This window comes from Gordionus sp. m RMFG-2023, chromosome 1, assembly GCF_954871325.1.
Source record: "Gordionus sp. m RMFG-2023 chromosome 1, tfGorSpeb1-WG-v2, whole genome shotgun sequence".
Lineage (NCBI taxonomy): Eukaryota > Metazoa > Nematomorpha > Gordioida > Chordodea > Parachordodidae > Gordionus > Gordionus sp. m RMFG-2023.
In genome coordinates, this window is record NC_088775.1 from 42067063 (window position 1) to 42088447 (window position 21385).

The 21385-nt window shown below is 25.5% G+C and overlaps 1 protein-coding gene across 1 annotated transcript in view; it reads left to right on the top strand.

Annotated features, from left to right (window-relative positions):
- Positions 1-880: 880 nt before the first annotated feature.
- LOC135932062 (uncharacterized) overlaps positions 881-21385 on the top strand; it is a 38897-nt gene continuing 18392 nt past the window's right edge. Inside the window, exon 1 of the mRNA XM_065469406.1 lies at positions 881-1013. Coding sequence (XP_065325478.1) covers positions 992-1013 — 22 coding nt within the window. The 5' untranslated portion in view covers positions 881-991. The remainder of the gene's footprint in view (positions 1014-21385) is intronic.

Here is a 21385-nt window from a genome sequence, read left to right on the forward strand (position 1 = left end):
AGAGCCAATTAGTAAATAAAAGCTAAAAATATTAATAAAATTATTATTGAATTATGAATAATTTAATAGAATAATTCAATAGAATCGCTAAAAGATATGATTAAAAAGAGTTAAAGGGGCTTCGTCTCACAACAATCCTCCCCCCCCCCACTCCTATAGGAAAATCCTGGATACGCCACTGTATGAATAAGTTTGCTGTGAATTTTTTACCCTTTTAAATGTAATTAAAAAGGATAGCAGAAAGTTTTGTTTGAAAATTAAGGTCTATGATTGTTTGCAATAAATATTTGGTTGAAAAGCAATGTCATTGTATTATAATAGAAATATAATAGTATTAATTTTTACGGCAATATTTTTTGTCCTATTTCATCTAAAAACTTAAAAGATAACCCCCCCCCCAATTCTACTCTTAAAGGTGCCTACCCCATATCCCCCCCCCCTTACCAATATAAATTGTTTGCAAACTGTCCTTACCCCCCCCCCCCCCTGTTTATGTAGAAGCTATGGGTATGAATTAAGCAATGACATGTTAAAATTAAGGCATAAATGTGCTATTAATATTCAAGAAGGATTATGTTTTATTTACATCATTTATTTAGTAAGACCATAATGAGATTATTAAGCAGGGGCGGGGCAGTCTTTACAATTTCAGAGGGTGAAAATAACTTTTAAAAATAAATTTTCAAAATAACCGCCATTTTTTATAGCTAACATTTTTAAAGTGGCCTTTTTAGGCTAACCTCTTCAAATTGACCCATTTTTTATTAGGTATAAAAAAATCATATTTCAAGGGATCTTCAAATTTTCTAGGGGCCTTGATGGCTTATCAGATTCAGATAAGATTAAATTGATTTATAATAAATGTCACTCACTTTTCGGATAATACCTTATTTTTTACGCTAAGATTTTAAAACTTGTAGTAGTGGTAATCCTTCTTTATTGAATTTATTTAAAGTTTATATTTGACTTGAAACATCATCTCGTAAAGTCAATGAAATATTCTCTTTATTATAGTAATATTTAAAAAAAATTATTCTTGTATCACCTTTAATGATTTACTTCAAATATATTAAATATATATTTATACATTTAGATTGATTATTTAAATAAGATATAAAATTTTTATATGAATACATAATTTTTATATATTTTAAATGATCAATTAAGCAATTTCTATTTTGAAAGAAAATTAAGAAGCATATATAACTTTTATACTTTAAAATAAAGATTAGCTAAATAGATTATCTATAATCTATTTTCTTATATAGTAATATTATACTGTTAATGTCGAATCAAGCAAATCAATCCTTGTAGTGTCATATATAAATTTTAAAAAAAATCAAGACAAGAGTTCTTATCCAAATTGTCTTCAATTTATAAAAGAGATATATAACCACCAATATTCAAACAAACATACTTTATTATTTTATTTGTTATTTTCGAACTTTCATTTATTTTTCATGTTTTTTAAATTTGAAGAGTCTGAATTAATTAGAAGATGTAAAATATAATCCCTATTAGTTTCACATTTTATAAAGTTATGTTACTCATTTCTTTATTATACACATTGCCAGCAACATATATTAAATTAGACATTCTTTATTTAAAATATAAGTTTATTGAACCAAATTTAGAATTATTGCAAATATACAGCACATTTAATACCAATTATATAAAGGGTTTTAATATTAGAGTTCACTATTCACCTATACTTTTAATTTTAACCAGTACCTGAGGCCAGTACTCAAAATTGATAATTAACATTCAATAAGTAAAAAAAATCTCAACATGCTGTGAATTTATAAAAAAGTCCTATAAATTTTTTTAAATCAATTAAAAAGAAAGAAGACGTGCTGTTAATCTTTATTTCCTATAGTTTAATCTTATAAATTACACAAATTAATTATAAATAATATATAATTAGAAACAATAATATTGATGAATTTATCTTTGCATTCAATAAATATATTACATATATTTTTAATCTAGTTAAGCTGGCATTTTGAATTTTATAAAAATTTATAAATTAGTATCTTGCTTCATTTATTTTAAAGGGTCATCGGAACACCTGATTTTAAATGAAATTATCCAGCTGATTATTAGGAATACACCAATTTTTCAGTTTGTATCAGGTCAGATATTTGGCAATTTTAAAAAAAATTGGATTAGGCCAATATTTTTTAAAAACTCGATCCAATATTTTTAGTTATTTACTATTATATATAATTTAGGGTTGTGCCTATATCAGGCGTGTATGCAGCAGGGAGCCAAAAAATGCAGATGCCAGATATATTTTTCAATATTAATATATATTCCTCTCTTTCTTTTTAAATATATATTTAATAACATTTATTTATTACATTCATTTACTAAGTTATTTTATTTATTAATTTAGATGTCAAGTTTTCCTTGGCATAATATTATCTATTTTTTTTCAAATTTTTAGTGGCATAATATTTATCTATTTCAAATTTCTAGTCAAATAATAATTATGGACATAGGAATTTTTTTAAAACATATTGATGATGATGAAAATGTCATCTTACAATAAAGCAAAAAAATACAAATAATCTTATAACATTTTGTAATTAGCCTAGAAATTAGACATATATTTCTTAAAAAGGTATTAAAGATACCTATGATAAATATTTTATTTAATAATAGATTTATATTCCACCCCTCAATTTTCAATATCCACAAACTTTATTTACTAATTGAAAGTTAAAATTTCAAAACCATTATTTTACTAGATGGCTAGCATACTCTATCCGAGACATTGGAGCTTAATGCAAGATATGTGTCCTGTTTGACCTAAGATATGCTGGAAGAAATTTAGTTAAGCTTAACAGTCTTGTTAAGATCCCATTCAACAAGTACAAAGATGTTGGAGAAATCTTTGACAATTATCACAAAAGCTGTGACTGATGATTTCTTCAAATTGATTCAAAGTGGGGATATAATTCCCATTTCATCAGGACAAAAATAGGATTAAAATAGCAAAAGAAAATAGATGTAAGATTAAATTAACTATTGAGGCCATTCTATATTGTGGATTGCAAGGCCTATCATTACGTGGGCATTTGGATTCAGGAAGCATTTCAATAATTGATAATGAAGGTAATTTTCATAGTATAAAATTTAAAGCATTAATGGAATACCCCAAGCGACAAAATATTTTAAACCGAATATTTCTGAATCTCCTTGTCCAACAAGGAGAAAGAAATTGCAAAAAGCTTGTCCAACAAGATGGAATCATCGCCATCAAGCAGTAACATCTTTTATGGAGTTAAAATAGCCAATTATTAATGATCTTATTGAAATATCACAATGGCCTGAAAGAGATATTTCCTCAGAAGCAAGCAAATTATTGGATTCAATACTTATACCAAATTTTTTTTTCTCATTAGAATGTATTAATAAATTATTTGATTATACAACTATTTTATGTAATACTTTTCAAAAATGATATTGACTTGATTAAGGCGATGAGAATAGAGGAGAGCATTTTATTAGAACTCAAGGAATTTAGGGCTAACGTTAATAAAGAATTTCATATATAATATTTTATTGTTGAATCAAAAGCAGAGCTATACAAGTTTGATATTTGTCTCCCTCGACAGCAAGGCAAGCTAATCGTCCAAACATTAATATAAGGTCAGTAGAAGAGTATATAAAATAAATGTCTTTATCTCTCTCTTAGTTAAATTTATAATCCAAATAAATGAACGGTTTTTAATTCATCAGGTGGCACTTACAATCTGCAGATATTACTTCTACAAAAGCCTTCCCAACCTTTTTCAGATGGTGATAGAAAAAAAATAAAATATTTAGCAGATTTTTATCGAAGATGTTAAAGTATCTGATGCCTTATTAGCTGAATTCCAACTATGGTATCTAAGATTAACTATAGTTTATATAGTCTCAAAAAATGCTTCAAACATCTTTTAGATTATTTTCCCAATGTATATTATATATATATATATTAGCAACTCTTCCCATAATTACTGCAGCTAATGAGAGAACATTCTCTTCTTTAGAGGAATAAAAACATACCTAAGTAAAACTTCTGAAATAGATTGAATGGTTTGTCCCTTTTGAATAGTCATGAGCCAAGCACGGGTGAGATAATTGAAAAATTAGCTCAATTCTAACGAAGATTGGATTTTACATTATAAATATATAATATGCTTCTTGTAATATTTTTTGTGCAATTTTATTTTTTATACAAAATACAATTATTCTCCCAAGAAATTTGTTTTCCAACATTTAAATTTTTTATACTTTGTATATAAATTTTAAAGGCCCAAGAAATTTAAAATATTTTGGGTCATTTATTTTATAGTGATTCTTATGCTGGTTATATCCACTTAATATTTTATAATTCACATTTATTTTATAGTTTTTTATATGCCGGTTTATATATTTAATTTTTTATAATTCACTTTAATTTAAAATTGTGTACTAGAAATAGTTATTAGTCCTAACAAATCTGATTGATATTTTTAGATAACATTAATTTTATCTTAAAAAAAATTTAATTACCCTCCCCCCCTCCCCCTTAGCAAATTCATGCGTACGCGCCTGGCCTATATTAAATATCAGATCGTCGAATCAGGTTAAAAAACCTATCCGATATTTTCGTTGTTTGGGGTTATTTTATGATTATTGTTTATTTTATTCATAAATTTAATTTCATAATTATGTCGTAATTTTTAAAAGGATCAGAACTATCCGGAATCATCCGGGTTTTAAAGTGATAACTAAAAAATTAGTAAGGTGGAATGATAATACAGTATCATCAAGTTTTAACCGTGATAAGGAGGATTCTTATTTTAAAAAGCGTTTAACGCGCGTTTCGTTTCGTTTCGTTTTATTTCTTTTTAATTTTATTGTTATTTATTAATTTTCAATGTTGTAATTTTTGGCCTTATGAAATACGATATGTCTAATATAGGGTATCAATCGATCGATTATTCAACTACAGGTCAATCTCTCCCCCTTAAGGGACGAGTCTAGATCTGGGGAGTCAGGAACATTTTTATCAAAACAAAATATCGATATGAGTATCTAATAATAGCTAATTTTAATATCTTTTGACTGAACGTCTTCATTTGTTCATGATAGGTAGGACTTGGTATAAAAGGTATTTAAAATATCTTTTGACTGTAATAATAATTAAACTGTAAATGGGCTCTAGGTCTTGGAGGGTCAGGAAATTTTTTATCAACACAAAATATTGACATGACTATTAAATAGAAGCAATTAAAAATTTTTTTTACTAAACAATAGTATTCACTCTTGGTCTCATAATGAGTTTGATTAAGTCAGGAGGAGGGAGGGGTTAAAAAATTAAAATTTGATGTGAGTATCAAATATAAGGTAATTGAACTTAAGACTATAATATTAAATAGCAGTAAATGGTCGGGCCTAGGGCTTAGATAGTCTTTGTATAAAATTTCCATAATATATAAATTGAATATGGTTATCAAATTTGGAAATCCGTTATTTATCAATATATATATTCTATATATTTATTCTACATATTATTAAAATTGACTTTCACATATAAAATTAATTTAATTATAATCATTATTTTATGCGTTTATTCTTAATATCCCTTAGTATAAATTAAGATTTAGGACATTTATAAATTTTCTGTCAAAACCTAAACCTCGTTAGAAAACTTAGCCTTTAGAAGCAAGCGTCCTCAACATATTAACAAAATGTCTGGTTGGATAGAATTTTAAGAAATAAAAGAGAATAAAGATAAAACAATTTTTTTATCTTTTTTCGGTTCCAATTCTGAACTTGAAATATATAAAATGCAGTGTACTTAATATAGCGCATTATTCTATAGATATTTTTTTAGTATCGATAACTTTAGCGCGTTACCTTTTTTTAAAAAAAGACCTATAGCGGTAGCTCGTTACTAAAAAAATTGGCACAAATTATTACAATTTAATAATTCTAAATCATAATCTTTATCTAATTTATTTTGAAAATTAAATTATGCATTAAAAATATATTTTTCAAAAAAAAATTTAAATGTCGGCAGTAACGATGGAATTTTTGCTTCATATGCTGGCCTATCCTATTATCTTATTTAATCACGTTGTATTTCCCTCCTTTTTTAAATTTTTGCTTATACATATTGAATCGTAAAATATTTTCATTCCATATCTATCCTAAATTATTTTCATGCCAAGGTAAATTTTTTATTAATAATTGTTTTTTAAAATTTATTATAATTCATTGTTTTGATATTTATTCTTCAATATAAAACAAGATTAGTTATACTAATACACTCAAACATAAAAAAAAATATAGGGCATTGAAATAGTTAATTTTGACATATCACATAAAGCATTAATATGCTCCAAACATCATTTTTTTCCCCATATTTGAAAATATATTTCATTTTTTTTCTAATATATTGCAAGATTCCTTCAAAAGTCAGGACAATCTGATAATTTTTGTTGTACTTCTATAAGTTTCATTAATAATTTTATATATGAAACTACTCCTTGTAATGGATGTTTTTGAGTTTTTTATATTATGTGAATTAATTGATATAATGTTAGAAGTATGTAAGCCTTCTTAAAATTGTATTATTTTTTGTCATTCAATACATCATATCTAACCTACCTTTAGTAATATTATAAAATGTTATCATTTCAGGCTTGCTTGAATCATTTTTATTATTGTGAAAAATTGATAGCATATGGCATCCTTTGTTTTCTTTGATATGATAATAATGTTATTTTTTCATATTCAGCTCAAAAGTGTGAAAAATGATATTACATTTTAAATAATTTTATTATATTTACTTTCAGATAAAAATAATTTGAAAAATGAGATAATTATTAAAAAAATTACATAATAACTCTGTTGGGGTCTCACAAACCCCTATCAGTTATAAATTGCTTATATCTTTAAGCTACTCAACTAAAATATATGAAATTTGGAATATGGATTCTAAGATATATTTGATGAAGCTACTGAAGATTTCAGATCATAATAATAAACCTTTTTTATTTAATATCAATCCTAGCAAGCCTTGGTTTTCATATACCCCACTGGAATATTGAAGAGTTAGGCATTACTTGCTTGTAGTGTTAAATGGCTGAGCCAAGCCGGCTTAGCCGAAAACTCAGCCGGTTTTTGAGCCAAAAATTCGGCTCAGGCTCAAGCCGGCTCATTGAGCCGATAGCTCAAGCCGATTCAAGGCTAATCCGGCTAGCCGTTTAACAACGCTAACAAATAAATAAATTTCGAATCAATAGTCGGCTTGAGCTAAGTCATAAGCCCACTCGAGCTAAATTTGACTCAAAAAGCCGGCTCAAGTCAATTTTAGACTCAAAAACTAGATAAGTTTTCAGCCGTTTACCAATACTAATCTTAAATAAATTTCGGCTTGAGCCAAAATGAAGATCATAACAATTAAAAAAGGTCTACGACACTTATTTCATCGGTATAGCAAACTTTTGTTTTTTTCTACCGAAGTATAAATATGATACTGCACGAAGTATATTAAAGATCTGCAAGGGTCCGAACGGGCTTCGGGCTTATATTTAAAAAAAAATCAGGTTCGGGCTGGGACAGGCCTAATATTTTTTTAAAAAATTCGGGCCTGGTGGTGCTCAGGCCTGATAAATTTTTTTATCTAAATTTTTCAATTTTATGTTGAATTTTTTATGCAAAATAAAATATTTGTTTTTATTTATAGAAACTAGACGCCATATAACATATATATCGTTTATTTAGAATTATTTATAAAAACTAATTTCTATATTTATAATAAATAGGGCCAAGCCAGTAAATTTTTTCATAAATAATTTCGGGTTCGTGCCGGGTCGGCAAAATTTTATTAAATAAATTTCGGGCCAGGCCGGGTTTCAAAAATAAGGCCCGATGCAGATCACTAAACTATATTGTAATTCCTGATGATATTAAATGTTTATTTAGACAAAACTCATTCACAAGTTTAATATTACATAAGTATTCATTTAAAAAAATGTTATATTTATTTAAAAAAAAAAAAATAACATAAAAAAATAATATACCACCCGAGACGAGAGTGGCAGCATCCGGAAATTTTAAATCATTAATTGTATTTGTTTGAAATTTACTTTTTACAAAGTTAGATTTTTTATATTTTTTTATTATTAAATTTTTTATAATTATTATTTAATATTATTATAAAATAAAATCCATGCTTTTTTAGTTTATGTAAAAAAGAGTAAATAAATTCAAATAATTTATTTTTTAAAAAAAGTAGGAGAAAAGTAGTTAGAGTTACATAATTTTGTTAAAATTTGTAATCTTAAACGAGATACATAGTCTTTTGTTAATTTAAACAATTTTGATTTCATAAATTTGAATCTGCATATTATTTTATTAAATCAACTAGCAATTCAATTTAATTTAGGTTTATGACAATATGCTAATTGGCTCAGCATCCGATTAGTGAATTTAATTTTTTCTTAAATTTTGAGGAATATAAATTTTAGTTTTTGTCGCTAGATTAAAAGGTTTAATTTTTCCTTGTTCAATGGTTTCTTTATTTTAATGATGGCTCATTTATTTCTATTTAATTCCTAATATAATTAATTTTTATTATTTTTGGTTAATTTGTAAAACTTTGACACTGCAGAATCCAGATTATTTTTTTCGTTTAAATATAAGACAAAATATTACTATAAATTAATGATGTTACTGGCCTAATTTTAAAACAGGCCTGAAAGTTTTTTAAAATTTATCCTATCCGGAACGAGTTTTTTAATTTGTTCCGAAAAGTTCGACCAGATATATAAATAATTTTTCCCCCCAGCCCGATTATATATAAATTTAAAATTTTTTTATTGGGAAAAAAAAATTTTTAAATTTAAAAATATTAGTGCTTTGTTTCTTGAAATATTTTTACAATATAGATCTCAATTTGACACAACTTAATGATAATAAGCCAAGCTCGGCCCATTTTTTTAAAAATATATCCTATCCGGAATGAGTTTTTTAATTTGTTTCGAAAAGTCCGACCCAATATATAAATAATTTTTCCGCCCAGCCCGATTTTATATAAATTTAAAATTTTTTTATTGGGAAAAAATTTTTTAAATTTAAAAATATTAGCAGGGATGTGAACCCTTCGACAAAAAAAAAGGGTCCGGGTTCGGGTCCGGTAATAAATTTAAAAAGGACCCGGGTCCGGGTTCAGAGGAAACATAAAAATAATGACTCAAAATAAGACTTTTTTTCATTCATTTTTTTATTATACAACACTATTTTGTAAATATTGTTGCTCTCTTATTTTCGTATTTTCTAATACTTCATTTGAAAAAGAACTTGTTAATCTCCCTAACTCTAATCGAAATCTTAACCATATGCCATAAAAATCCGATAAACATAATTGTTCAGCTTGCACTCTTAATGTTGTTATTTTTAAAGGAACCAGCACACTAGCAAGCTCTTTTACTTGATTCCAATCATCTTCTGACAAAATGATTTCACATGCTCCTATGATAAAATCATTACAGAAATCTTTCAAACTTAATAATCGCTCTAGCATCATATACATAGAGGACCAATGTGTTGTGCAATCTAAAATTGCCATTTACCTTTTCATGGATTTTAATATTCTAACAATTGTGGGAGTTCTTAAATATTTTACAACATCCCTTGCTTTATCAATTGTAGTTTTAAAGTGACTATTTTTTATGGAGATTCCACGAAAAAAATTAATAAAATTATAAGAATTTATAAAAATTTTATATTATTTTTTTAAAAATTAATAAAATTATAAAAATTTTATATTATTTTTTAAAAATTATATTTTTACATTAATTTTAAGTTAAAAATTTTTAACACCCTGAACCCTTGGACCCTCTACTTTTTAAAAGGGTCCGGGTCCGGGTTCACATCCCTGAATATTAGTGCTTTGTTTCTTGAAATATTTTTACAATATAGATCTCAATTTGACACAACTTAATGATAATAAGCCAAGCTCGGCCCATTTTTTTAAAAATATATCCTATCCGGAATGAGTTTTTTAATTTGTTTCCAAAAGTCCGACCCAATATACCGCCCAGTCCGATTTTATATAAATTTAAATTTTTTTATTGGAAAAAAAAATTTTTTAAATTGAAAAATATTAGTGCTTTGTTTCTTGAAATATTTTTAGAATATAGACCTTAATTTGACACAACTTAATGATAATAAGCCAAGCTCGGCCCATTTTTTTTTAAAATATATCCTATCCGGAATGAGTTTTTTTCATTTGTTTCCAAAAGTCCGACCCAATATATAAATATTTTTCCGCCCAGCCCGATTTTATATAAATTTAAAATTTTTTTATTGGAAAAAAATATTTTTTAGACAGGCCTAAAATAACATAAAAAAGTTTAATATAAATATTTTTAAAAATTATTTAGAAAAAACCACCTCTTTAAATATACAAAAAAAATAGATAATTTTACAAAGATGATTAAAAAAACATAAAAGATTTCACCTCAAAGATTGTTTATTTATAAGAAAATTCTCCAAAAAATTTATCAAATGAAAATTTAAAATTCTTATTATTTTTGAGCTTCAAAAATTTTTTTTGCTTAAAAATTTGGGCGCGTGAAAATCACTAATAAATTGTAACAAAAAAAATAATATTACAATACAAAAATAGCAGCATATTATTTTTTTTATTAAAAAAAACATCAAATCAATAAACTATTTTCATAATATATAAATTATTATGTTTAAAAATAAATAAATATATATTATATTGTTTTAACATATTTAAATAAATAAATTTTGGCTTAAAATAAGACTCGAGTCAACTCTTGAGCCGGCCTGAGCCAACTCCTGAGCCGGCTTGAGCCAAATCTTGAGCCGGCTTGAGCCAACTCCTGAGCCGACTCGAGCAAGCCAACTCAGCCGGCTTGAGCCTGAGCAAATTTTTTGGCTACGACCTCGAGGTCGGAGCCGATAAAACTCGGTTTTTTAACAACACTACTTGCTTATTAAATATAGAGATTTATTTTTATTTTACCCATTCAACTTCTAGAAGCAAAGCACATGAAAGAAAAAGACTGAGGCCTATATCAATTTTAAAGGTGATTTGAAAAGAGCAAGGATGGTTCAGAATGATCATTCTAATAAATGTACATTTCAATGTCATAAAAAGTTTAATGCAGATTAGAGTAAAATTATTCATGAGGCTTTTTGGAGCTTAGCTGATGAAGCTAAAGGATCTTTCTATAGCAAATTTATTGTTAGGACTCCATGTAAGAGAAGGATAAAAGATTCTTTCCCAAGAATGAATGGAAAAATTAACGATGAGATTAAAAAAGATATTAGAACAATATTAGAGTTTATGCCTGGAGCTGGTAAAGAATGTATGGAAAAAATTATTAATTAAATATTTATTTTATATTCGTTAGAATAAATTCGAAAAAATAAAGATATAGTGTTAATTTTGATGATTTGAAGTTATTATTTTAAATTTATTTATTAAATCTAATAAAAAAATGTAAATGGAACATTTTGAACACTAAAAAAAATCATAAAGTGTTATATTTGCTTCACTTGCATTTTATCAAATAAATTTTAGATTTAAATTTTTTAGAAAATTTTTTTTATACTATAATTAATTAATAATATGATAAATTATTTGTAAAATTTTTAATTAAATTGATCGATAAGTTTTTCCTATATTTGAACTTTAATGTTGATTTTCTCATTTTAAGCATTTGCACAATTGGAATTCTAGACCGACGATATATTGTAGGATGTGTGTTATTTTTTAAGGAAATGATTAATGATAAAAATACTAACAAAAATTTTCTTTCAATAATTTTATTATGAGACTTTTATTTTTATAAATATAAAAATTGCATGAAGTCGAGAATTAAAATGTTTATTTCTTGGAAAAAATATATTTCGTAGAAAATTCCTTTTTCCTATAATCAATAAAATGGAAAGAAAAAAAGTGAAGATTTAGAATATATTTTTCATAGTCAATTTTTTTATAGACAATAAATACTTAATTTCAAATTTCTTTTTTTATGTATTAATAAATTCAAAATATTTAATTTTTTAAAAATGACCCAATTAGTTCTGCCTGAAAATCAAACCCAATATCAAATTTATCATTATAATGACTAGCAGCTATATGAACATTCTTGGAATAGATGCCAAACTAAAATCTAAAATAAAGGACTTTTTTATTTAAAAAATAATATTATGTGTTCGGAAAAAATAAGCCATTTATTATATTATCCGAATTGGGTTAAATATTTAAGACACATCACAATGATAAGAATATACGGATAAATGTATATTGAATTAGCACGTGCTCCTAACGATTCAAATTATAAAATATACTATTGTTTTATTTATATTCCAATAATTTCATTTAAATATATATTCAGTAGTATTATTTGCATAGTTTTTAAAAAATTCGAATGTTATTCTATTTTCATATACAATTTTATAGTTTATTTGATGTTAGCCAAACCCGACAACCCTTCAAATTGTGATTATTTTTTATTTCAGGTAGTCTGAAATTAATTTTTCCATGTGGGTTTTTTCGTAATTTTAAATTTAATGATTAATTGTTTAAGCTTGACCAAGCCCGAAATTTATTTTAAAAAATTTTAGGCCATGCTCAATCCCCAATTTTTTCTTATATTTCTTTCTCCCGAAAAATGCGACCCCATATAATAATTATTTGTCCGCCCGGCTCAGTCCGAATTTATTTAAAAATAAAAAAAATTAATCATTTATAAAAAAAAATCTACAAATAAATTGGCGCCTTATTTCTTGCAAGATTTTTATAATATAACAATTTATTTCATAAAATTTTATGATAACAGTTCGACCCGGCCCGAATTTTTTAAAAAAATATTAGACCCTACCCAGTCTGAACCGAAATTATTTTGTAAAAATAACACAGGGCCGGCTGGGGGCGGACCAGGAATTGGCAGATCTCTAGTATCAATAAATCATGGTTTCATTGTATATTATTTTATAATTTTAATGTTATATAATTTTACAATTTTCATTTTAGATTATTTTACAATCTATTTTTTTAGATTATTTTAGAATAATTTTTCAATTAGATGTTTTTAATAATATAAATAATTGTTCAAAATTATATTTTAAATTTCATTTATCAAAATCAAATAAAATATAATATGCAGAGTTGTTAGAGTATCTAGATATAAAAATATGGTATCTGTATCTAGATATTATTTTAGAGGTATCAATATCTGTTTTTAGATACTTTTAAGATACATTTTGATATACTCTTATTTAACGCTTTTTATATTATAAATAAAAAAACTTGAATACAAAATTAATTTTTTTATATATGAGGATATAATTAAAAAAAAATATATATATTAAAAATATTAAGACTACTATAATAAAAAAAAATATATATATATAAAATATTAAAACTTATATATAAAAAAAATATATATAATTCATTAAATATTATGTCCGAGTTTTTCAATAACCCAGACAAATTTTGATGTTACAATGCAACTCAAGGAATCTGCCATTTTTATTTTCAATGGAATTGCTTAATTTTATTTTATTATACTAATTTTAGATATATTAGATTAATATTAATATGATGAAGATGGCTAATTTATAGAGCATATTTTAAAATAATACAAATCTCTGATAGTAAAATGTTTGCCATATTTACCAAAAAATATGAAAATTCCAGTTAGCATCACCTCAACTTGCAACATTGTAAAAAAGGGTATAGATACTAAATAAATGTTTACAATTGTAATTTTAAATTTTAAGAGAAAAAATCAAACACTTTTAATGAAAAAAACAATTAATACAAAGATTAGTTGATTAATTATTAAAGTCTTCAACTGATTGCAAACAAATAACCTGTGAAAAAACAAATAATTTAATATCCGATTTTTTTCATTACCCCACAGCAGTAGATATGATTGTTTAGTGATTTAAATTTTGATACTCAACAAATTTTAAAAAAAAAATTTAAAAATGAATGTCGAGATTTTAGTATTTTAAGAGAATATCCTGATATAAAATTGTTATTCATAAAATTTAATGCCCCAATCCTGGGCACTGGTGGAAAGACTTAGTATAGCTAAAAATGTGTTTACAGATAAATGAGGATGCCTTAATGACCAAAATTTTGAATATATTTTATTACTTAAATCTAATAATTATTTATAATCATTTAATCATATATTTTCATATATTATGTGATTAAATAAAATCTAAAAATCATTATTTTAGTTATATTTTATTAAATGTGATATCGAGTCAATAAATTATTTTGCACATTTCATGCATTTTCTCAATAAAATCCTAATTTAGGTTTATGCAAAGCTTATATAAGAGTATAATAAAAATTGTATCTGTATCTAGATACATTTTTAAAATTGTATCTGTATCAAGATAACTTTTTAGACGATGTGTCTGGATCTAGATAACATTTTAGACGATTTATCTGTATCTAGATCCATTTAAAAAGTATTTTTTAACAACTCTGATAATATGTGTTGATTTTATGGCTTGAAAAAAAATATAATAATAGGGATGATTTGCTTGTAAAGAAGTGTAATTTAATATATATAATCGCCGTAATCAAGAAATGAACTTTTTCATATAACCTTAATGTTAATTTTTATTTTTGGTATTAACTTTCCTAACATTTTAATGTTAAATAAATCGAAGGAGACCATATACCTCTATAATGTTAAATATTTTTTTTAAAAAAAAGAAAACTTAAAAAAAATTTTTTTTTTTTATATACATCAACGAGATTCGAACCACTGACATAACGTTCGATAGACAAACGTTCTTCCCAGTCACTCCCCTTCTATATTAAATTTTGTAATACAATTCTTCTTATATATGAAACTATATTATGATAATGTAATTTAAATATATCAATATTTATCATTTTTATTGGAATCTCCAGGCTTGGGAAAATAACAGAATTATTATCGGATGGTCAGTTTGAGAAAATTTTTTTAAATTTATAATGGGTCGGGCTGGGCTTGGAAAATATTTTTATAATATCTTTTTATTGGAAGCAGAAAAAATTTAAAATTATTATCAGTTGGCCAGGTTTAAGAAAAAATTTTTAAAATTATAATGGGTCGGGCTGGGTTTGGAAGGTATTTTTATAAATTTTATTGGGCTACACTTGGGGAAAATTTTTTAAATTATTATCAACTTGGACGCTTGGGAATTTTTTTATTATTAACTATGGATCAGACATTGACCTAAAACAAATAAACCAAGGCCCATTAAATCTGATTTTGATTGTATTTTTAAATTCATTATGATTTTTTAAAATATTTTATTCCAGTTCTCAACTACCAAAATTATTATGATCTTTCGTTGGGGTTGGGAAAATTTTTTCAAAATTATTATGGCCCTGGACCTTGCTTGAGAATTTTTTCAATATTAAATAATAGGCATAGATGATCAGTAATATTTTAAAATAATATTGATATGGGTATCAAGTAAAACTTTATATATATTTTGACCAAAACATATTTAAACTTAATTTTAATGGATTGGACCTGTCCTGAAGGTGAGAGGGGGTTATAAAGAATAAAATTTGGATATTATTTTTAAATAACAGGTAACAACTATCATAAGAGTAAGGAGAAAATTCTCATTCTCCTTCATTTTTGACGGACTCAGCAATGCTGACTAATGGGAGCTCTGGTACTCTTAGTTATATATTTTCATTTTGCCCTTCAAGAAAGACGGGCCATCATACTTTTCTCCCTTATTCTATGATAGATGAATCAGAAATTAAGAATATCTTATGAGGTGTGATTCACAAATTTACCTCTTTTTCGCCTAAATTTTAATATTTTTATAAAATACATTAATAAAGTATATTTAGTACTATACACAAACTAATTTCCCCTTAACCCCTATTAACTAGTAATTTATAACTACAATAAGAAAAATTTATGTCATTTTAAAATTTGTGAATGATGGTTTCATATATAGCCTCCAGAAATTTTGAGATTTAAAAATATTACATATTAAGTTAAGTTGCGAGCAAATAATTTTATCATTAGGTTACAATGAGTTTTTAAAAGGCATTGACCATCCCTGCTTATAGTAATATTTAATATTGAAGTCTAAATATGTTGTATTTAACTTTTATTTAATATCCATGTTGATGTTTTGTGTTAATAATAATATTTATGACATCTTAACACGCCCGCTTAGCGTGATAAAATTAATATAATCAAAAGATTTTTTAATTACTTTTTATTTAATACCTATATTAATTTTTATCCCCCCACCCCATTCCCAGATTAAACCCAACCCTTTAAGATAAGAATAAATACTTTTAGCCAAAAGATATTTCAATTACCTTTTATTTGATTCCTATATCAATATTTTATTTTTATAAAAATATTCCTGACCTACCTAGAGTATAATTATTACAATCAAGGGATATTTAAATTAGCTTTTATTTAATACCCATATCGATATTTTTGTGTTGATAAATATATTTCTGACTAGGGATGTACCGATATTTTTATCGGATCGGATCGGGCCGATATTTCACCCATTTTAAATATCGGTTATCGGCCAATATAAAAAATTTCCGATCCGATCCGATATAAAAGGCGTCTTTGACAAAAATAAAATGTTATAAAATTTTTTAAAAAAGTTATATTTAAAATCAATTATTTTTATAAATAAATTCGAAATCCATTTATATATATATTTTTTTTAATGATAATAATTAATTAATAAACATTCTGCCATATTTTAAAAGTGTGCGATAATCTCTTCAGAATCTCTTTTTAGTGAATCTGGTGATATTGACAGTTACCATCGCCGCAGGCTGACCTCTGATAAATTTGAAATTTTGGTATTTCTAAAAAGAAATCCTTTGATATATTAATGTTAAATATTATTTTAAATATTTATTTCAAATTCAATTTTGTTTATTACTTATTATATATATAGATTAATGTTATATAAAAGTGATTTAACAATAAAAATATTTTTTATACTTTTAGAATTTCAATTGAATTGAATATAAACTATAACTGATCATTATTATATATTTAAATGACATAAGTTATAGTATAGTTAAATTATAGATGTTATACTAATATAAAGTTTATTAAAAATTAAAACCATTGGTATTATTACAGAATATAAAATTAGATATGAATCGGATCGGTAATCGGCCGATATCAATTTAATTTCGGGAATACCGGATCGGATCGGCCTCCAAAAAATGGTATCGGTACACCCCTATTTTTGACCCTCCAAGATCTAGACCCGTCAGCTTAAAGTGATTTTATTATTACAATAAAAAAAATAATCCCCCCCCCTCCACCCACCTTCCAGATCAAGTTATGCTCATCAAGGCCAAAAATGAATACTTTCAATCAAAAGATATTTAAATTAGCTTTTATTTGATACCAATATCGATATTTTATGTTGATAGAAATATTCTTGACCTCTCCAGGGCCTAGACCCTCCCACTTTGAGTGATAATTATTATCACAATCAAAAGATATTTTAATTACCTATTATTTAATAACCATATTGTTATTTTGTGTTTATAAAAATATTCCTAACCACCCAGACCTAGACTCGCCCATTGATGCCTCTAGTAGAATAGATCTTTTGATTAGCTATTGATTGATACCCTATATTCGACATATCTACTTTTATTAGCCCCCCAAAAAACTTTGAAAATAAATAACAATAAAAATTTTAAAAAAAATAAAGCAAAACGCGTTTTAAATTAAGATTCTTCTTTATCATGGTTCAAACGGGATAATACCATATAGTTCTTTTATCCTTTAAAAAATTGAATTCCTATAAAGGGATCCCTTTAAAACCCGTGATGATCTCGGATAGTTCTGATCCCTTTAATCGTAATTTTTAAAAACGGCTAACCCAAGATTTTAGCCAAAAAAATTATTCAAGCTGAAGATTTTTCCATTGGTGGAAAGGTTTGGATATTTATTAGCGGAGTTTCTAGGCAAAATTCGTGATTTTGCCTCTTTTTTAAATCGGGGAAATCGAAAGTTTTAAGAAAACGACATTCAGCGATAAACATTGTTCATATTTTAAATAATATGATTATCTTTTAGATAATAAAAAACAAATTACACTTGATCATTTGTGAAAATTATTTATTTTTTTTTTATATAAAATTATTAATATAAATATCGGATCAGTTTTATGATAATATTGAAATTTTTTTTGGATTAGCACAGTCCTAGTGATGATAGAAGACCTATGAATAAGCTCATTTCTGCAAAAAAATACCGCTTATAAGCAATGTGACCGACGTTATAAATTTTTAACTTCAATAAATCGTAAATTTTCCTTCGTCCATTTGTTTGGATCGGATTTAAATCTTTTAAAAAAGTTGGATCACTCAGGATATTTTTTTATTGGAGCAGGCCGAACCCTAAAATAGGTTACGCAAGGATCTAATTTTATAATACTTTTTAAATCATTATCCAATCAGGTTAGAGATAACATCGAGGTTTTTTTTGTCTGCAACCTTTCATCTTGAGTTTTATCAGAAAAAATTGTTTTTCACTTTGGTCAAAATTTTTAAATTTCTTATCTAAGGGTCATTCCATGTCAAATCAATCACTTTACAACCCCACCATCTCAGATTTTATTAAAATTTGGTATTTAAATTAATAAAGTATTGTAATTGACGAATCCAATATATTCTTAACTCTATCAGAACCGGAGATATAGGGCTTCAGACTCAGATTGGTCATTTTTTGAAAAAAATAATTTTTTAAAATTGGAATAACTTTTATATTAGATGTGCTATGTATATCTATTATGGCTCATTTTATAGCCCTAAGTAAACTCTTGAACGTATGTTAAATAAAATTAATTTTTAGTTTATATATTTTTTTTAAATTGCGGTTAAAAATTAGTAATTAATTTTTGAAAATGTTAGACTAAAATTTTTTTTACAAATTTCAGATATTTTGTAAAGAGTACCAAGAACTGTTCATATAAAAGATTTCAGAGTGGGTCCATAAAAATTAATTAGGAAAAATCTCATTTTTGAAAAATCCGCTAGATAGCGTAAGTAGTTTAAATTATCAAAATTATCAATATAAGACAATGTAAGAAATTTTTTTTATCCATAATAAAATATTTATCGAATAATTAATAGTAAGCATAATATTTAAAATAATTTTAATTAAATTTCTTTAAATTTAATTTATATATTGCCATTTTAGATTCATCGTTAGTTAAAGTATAAGTTCTTCCTGCGAATATGGCAACATAACTTATATGATTTAATACATTATTTACTTTATAATATATATCAAATGGATGTAGGGTAACCTGGGGAGTGGCCCAGTGATAACCTTGGACTTCATCTTGAAGTCTAAAAGAGTAATTTTCAGAAAAATCACAGATAACCAAATAATGATCATTTTCTAAATTGTTTTTAAGATTCTGATGGAATCTATTTTGCTGTTCAGTAATAAAAGCATGGCGAATCAAAATAAATATTTTTTCAAATAAGTAATTAAGAAATTCGTCAGCTGTCATTAGGGTCTCTAGACTGTTCTATCTACAGATATCCATTGCTTGAACTTTATCCTGTATATATTATGTGCAATTAATAAATTTTCTAATTTAGCTAATGCTTGGTTTCCAGGACATTCATGACATTCGCCAAAATAACAGGCTGGTAGGGGAGGATTGCTGGAATTATGTCTTTGTAAGTCTTTATCTCAAAATCCCTATTTTTTATTAAAGTTGCTAGATTGCTATCTATTATTAACAACTTAACATTCAGATGGATTAGGCAGACACAAACCGAGTGAGTGCCACTTGAACCTGGTATTATGCAATTTTTAGGGTGCAATGAGGCGAATTTTAAAAATCCGATTTTAAGAGAAGAGTAGATAGCTTTAAAATTTATATAGTTTTCTTTTAAATTATTTAGAATTAACCGCTTTTGAACATTAATCCTTTCATCATTTTCAATTATAAAAAGGCAATCTTTTTTCTGGGCAGTAATCTACTATATTCATCGTTTAAATAGAAACTTTTTATAACGTCAACTGTACTCTGATCTATGGTTTTACCTGCCTTGGGATTAGAAGTTGAAAGAATCCCCTTTTGACTAAGAATGAATTTTGAATTACGGATGATATAAAACGAAGCGTTAAAATGTTTTTTAATTTTGTGAATGCTCCAATTTGGAGGTAATGTCGTTAATAATTGATATTTTTGTGTTTTAGACAATAATGGATGATTATTTTTCATATAAATTATCAAATCGTCGCTACCATTTGTATTCATCGTTAAAAAATTTTGCCAATAGTTTTTGAAAGTCTGCTGAGCTTTTTCTTGAGATATCCTTTTTCTCTTAGTCTCTTTTTTTATTGGAGTATGCCCCATTTAATTTAAAGTATAATTTAAGGAAAAAAAGTGTAGGGAGTTGCGCATTGTCGTTATTAATTGGATAATCATTTTCTATGTCGGTGGAGGTTTAAGAAATTATCTAAAGTTGTAAGGATGTTGCTATCCTCTAAAATTGGAATACTATTCTTCTTTTATATAAAAATTTGCGACACTTAGGACAAATATATTATCCTTTGTTAATATTATGATACATTGTTATCCAAATCGTCACTTTTCTTAAACCTTTTTTGGAATAGTGATTTGGAAGATTCAATGGATTTGTACAAAATATATTAATAAATTAATTAATTTTAAAAATTACAAATTTTAGGAAGTAACAGATAAAAAAATTGGTAAATTATTGGAAAAAAATTATTCAAAAAATTCATAATTTATTAATGCTTACTTAATAAATTTTTGGCCCCACTCTGAAATTTTTATATGAACAGTTCTTGGTACTCTTTACCAGAGTTGTTAAAGTAGCGCGCTAACTTTTTTGGTAGCTATAGCTAATAGTGGCTTCTTTTTTTGTAATTATTTAATTTTTTTAGCACGCTACTTTTTTAATGAAGGTGAGTATAAACATGAAAATTTAAATATTATATCATAATTAATTATAATTTTTATGATTTATTATTTAATTTTGAAATTGAAATATATTTTCAATTTGTAATTTATATTTTCATCTGTATTATTAACCTAAATCACGTGTTAATAATTTATGTCATCGCCTATGGATATCCAAATCGTTGAAAGTGATTCAGACAACAATGATATTAATGAAATGGAAGATACCAGGGAAGAAAATGTTCTTAATAGCTATAATACAAATTTCCCATTTCCTAGATTTGAAAATTTTTTAAAATAAATATATAATCCAAAACTGGCTTCAAATTTATTTGTTTAAAATGTAAAAAAATATTTCCTTAAATCAATCCAGTAG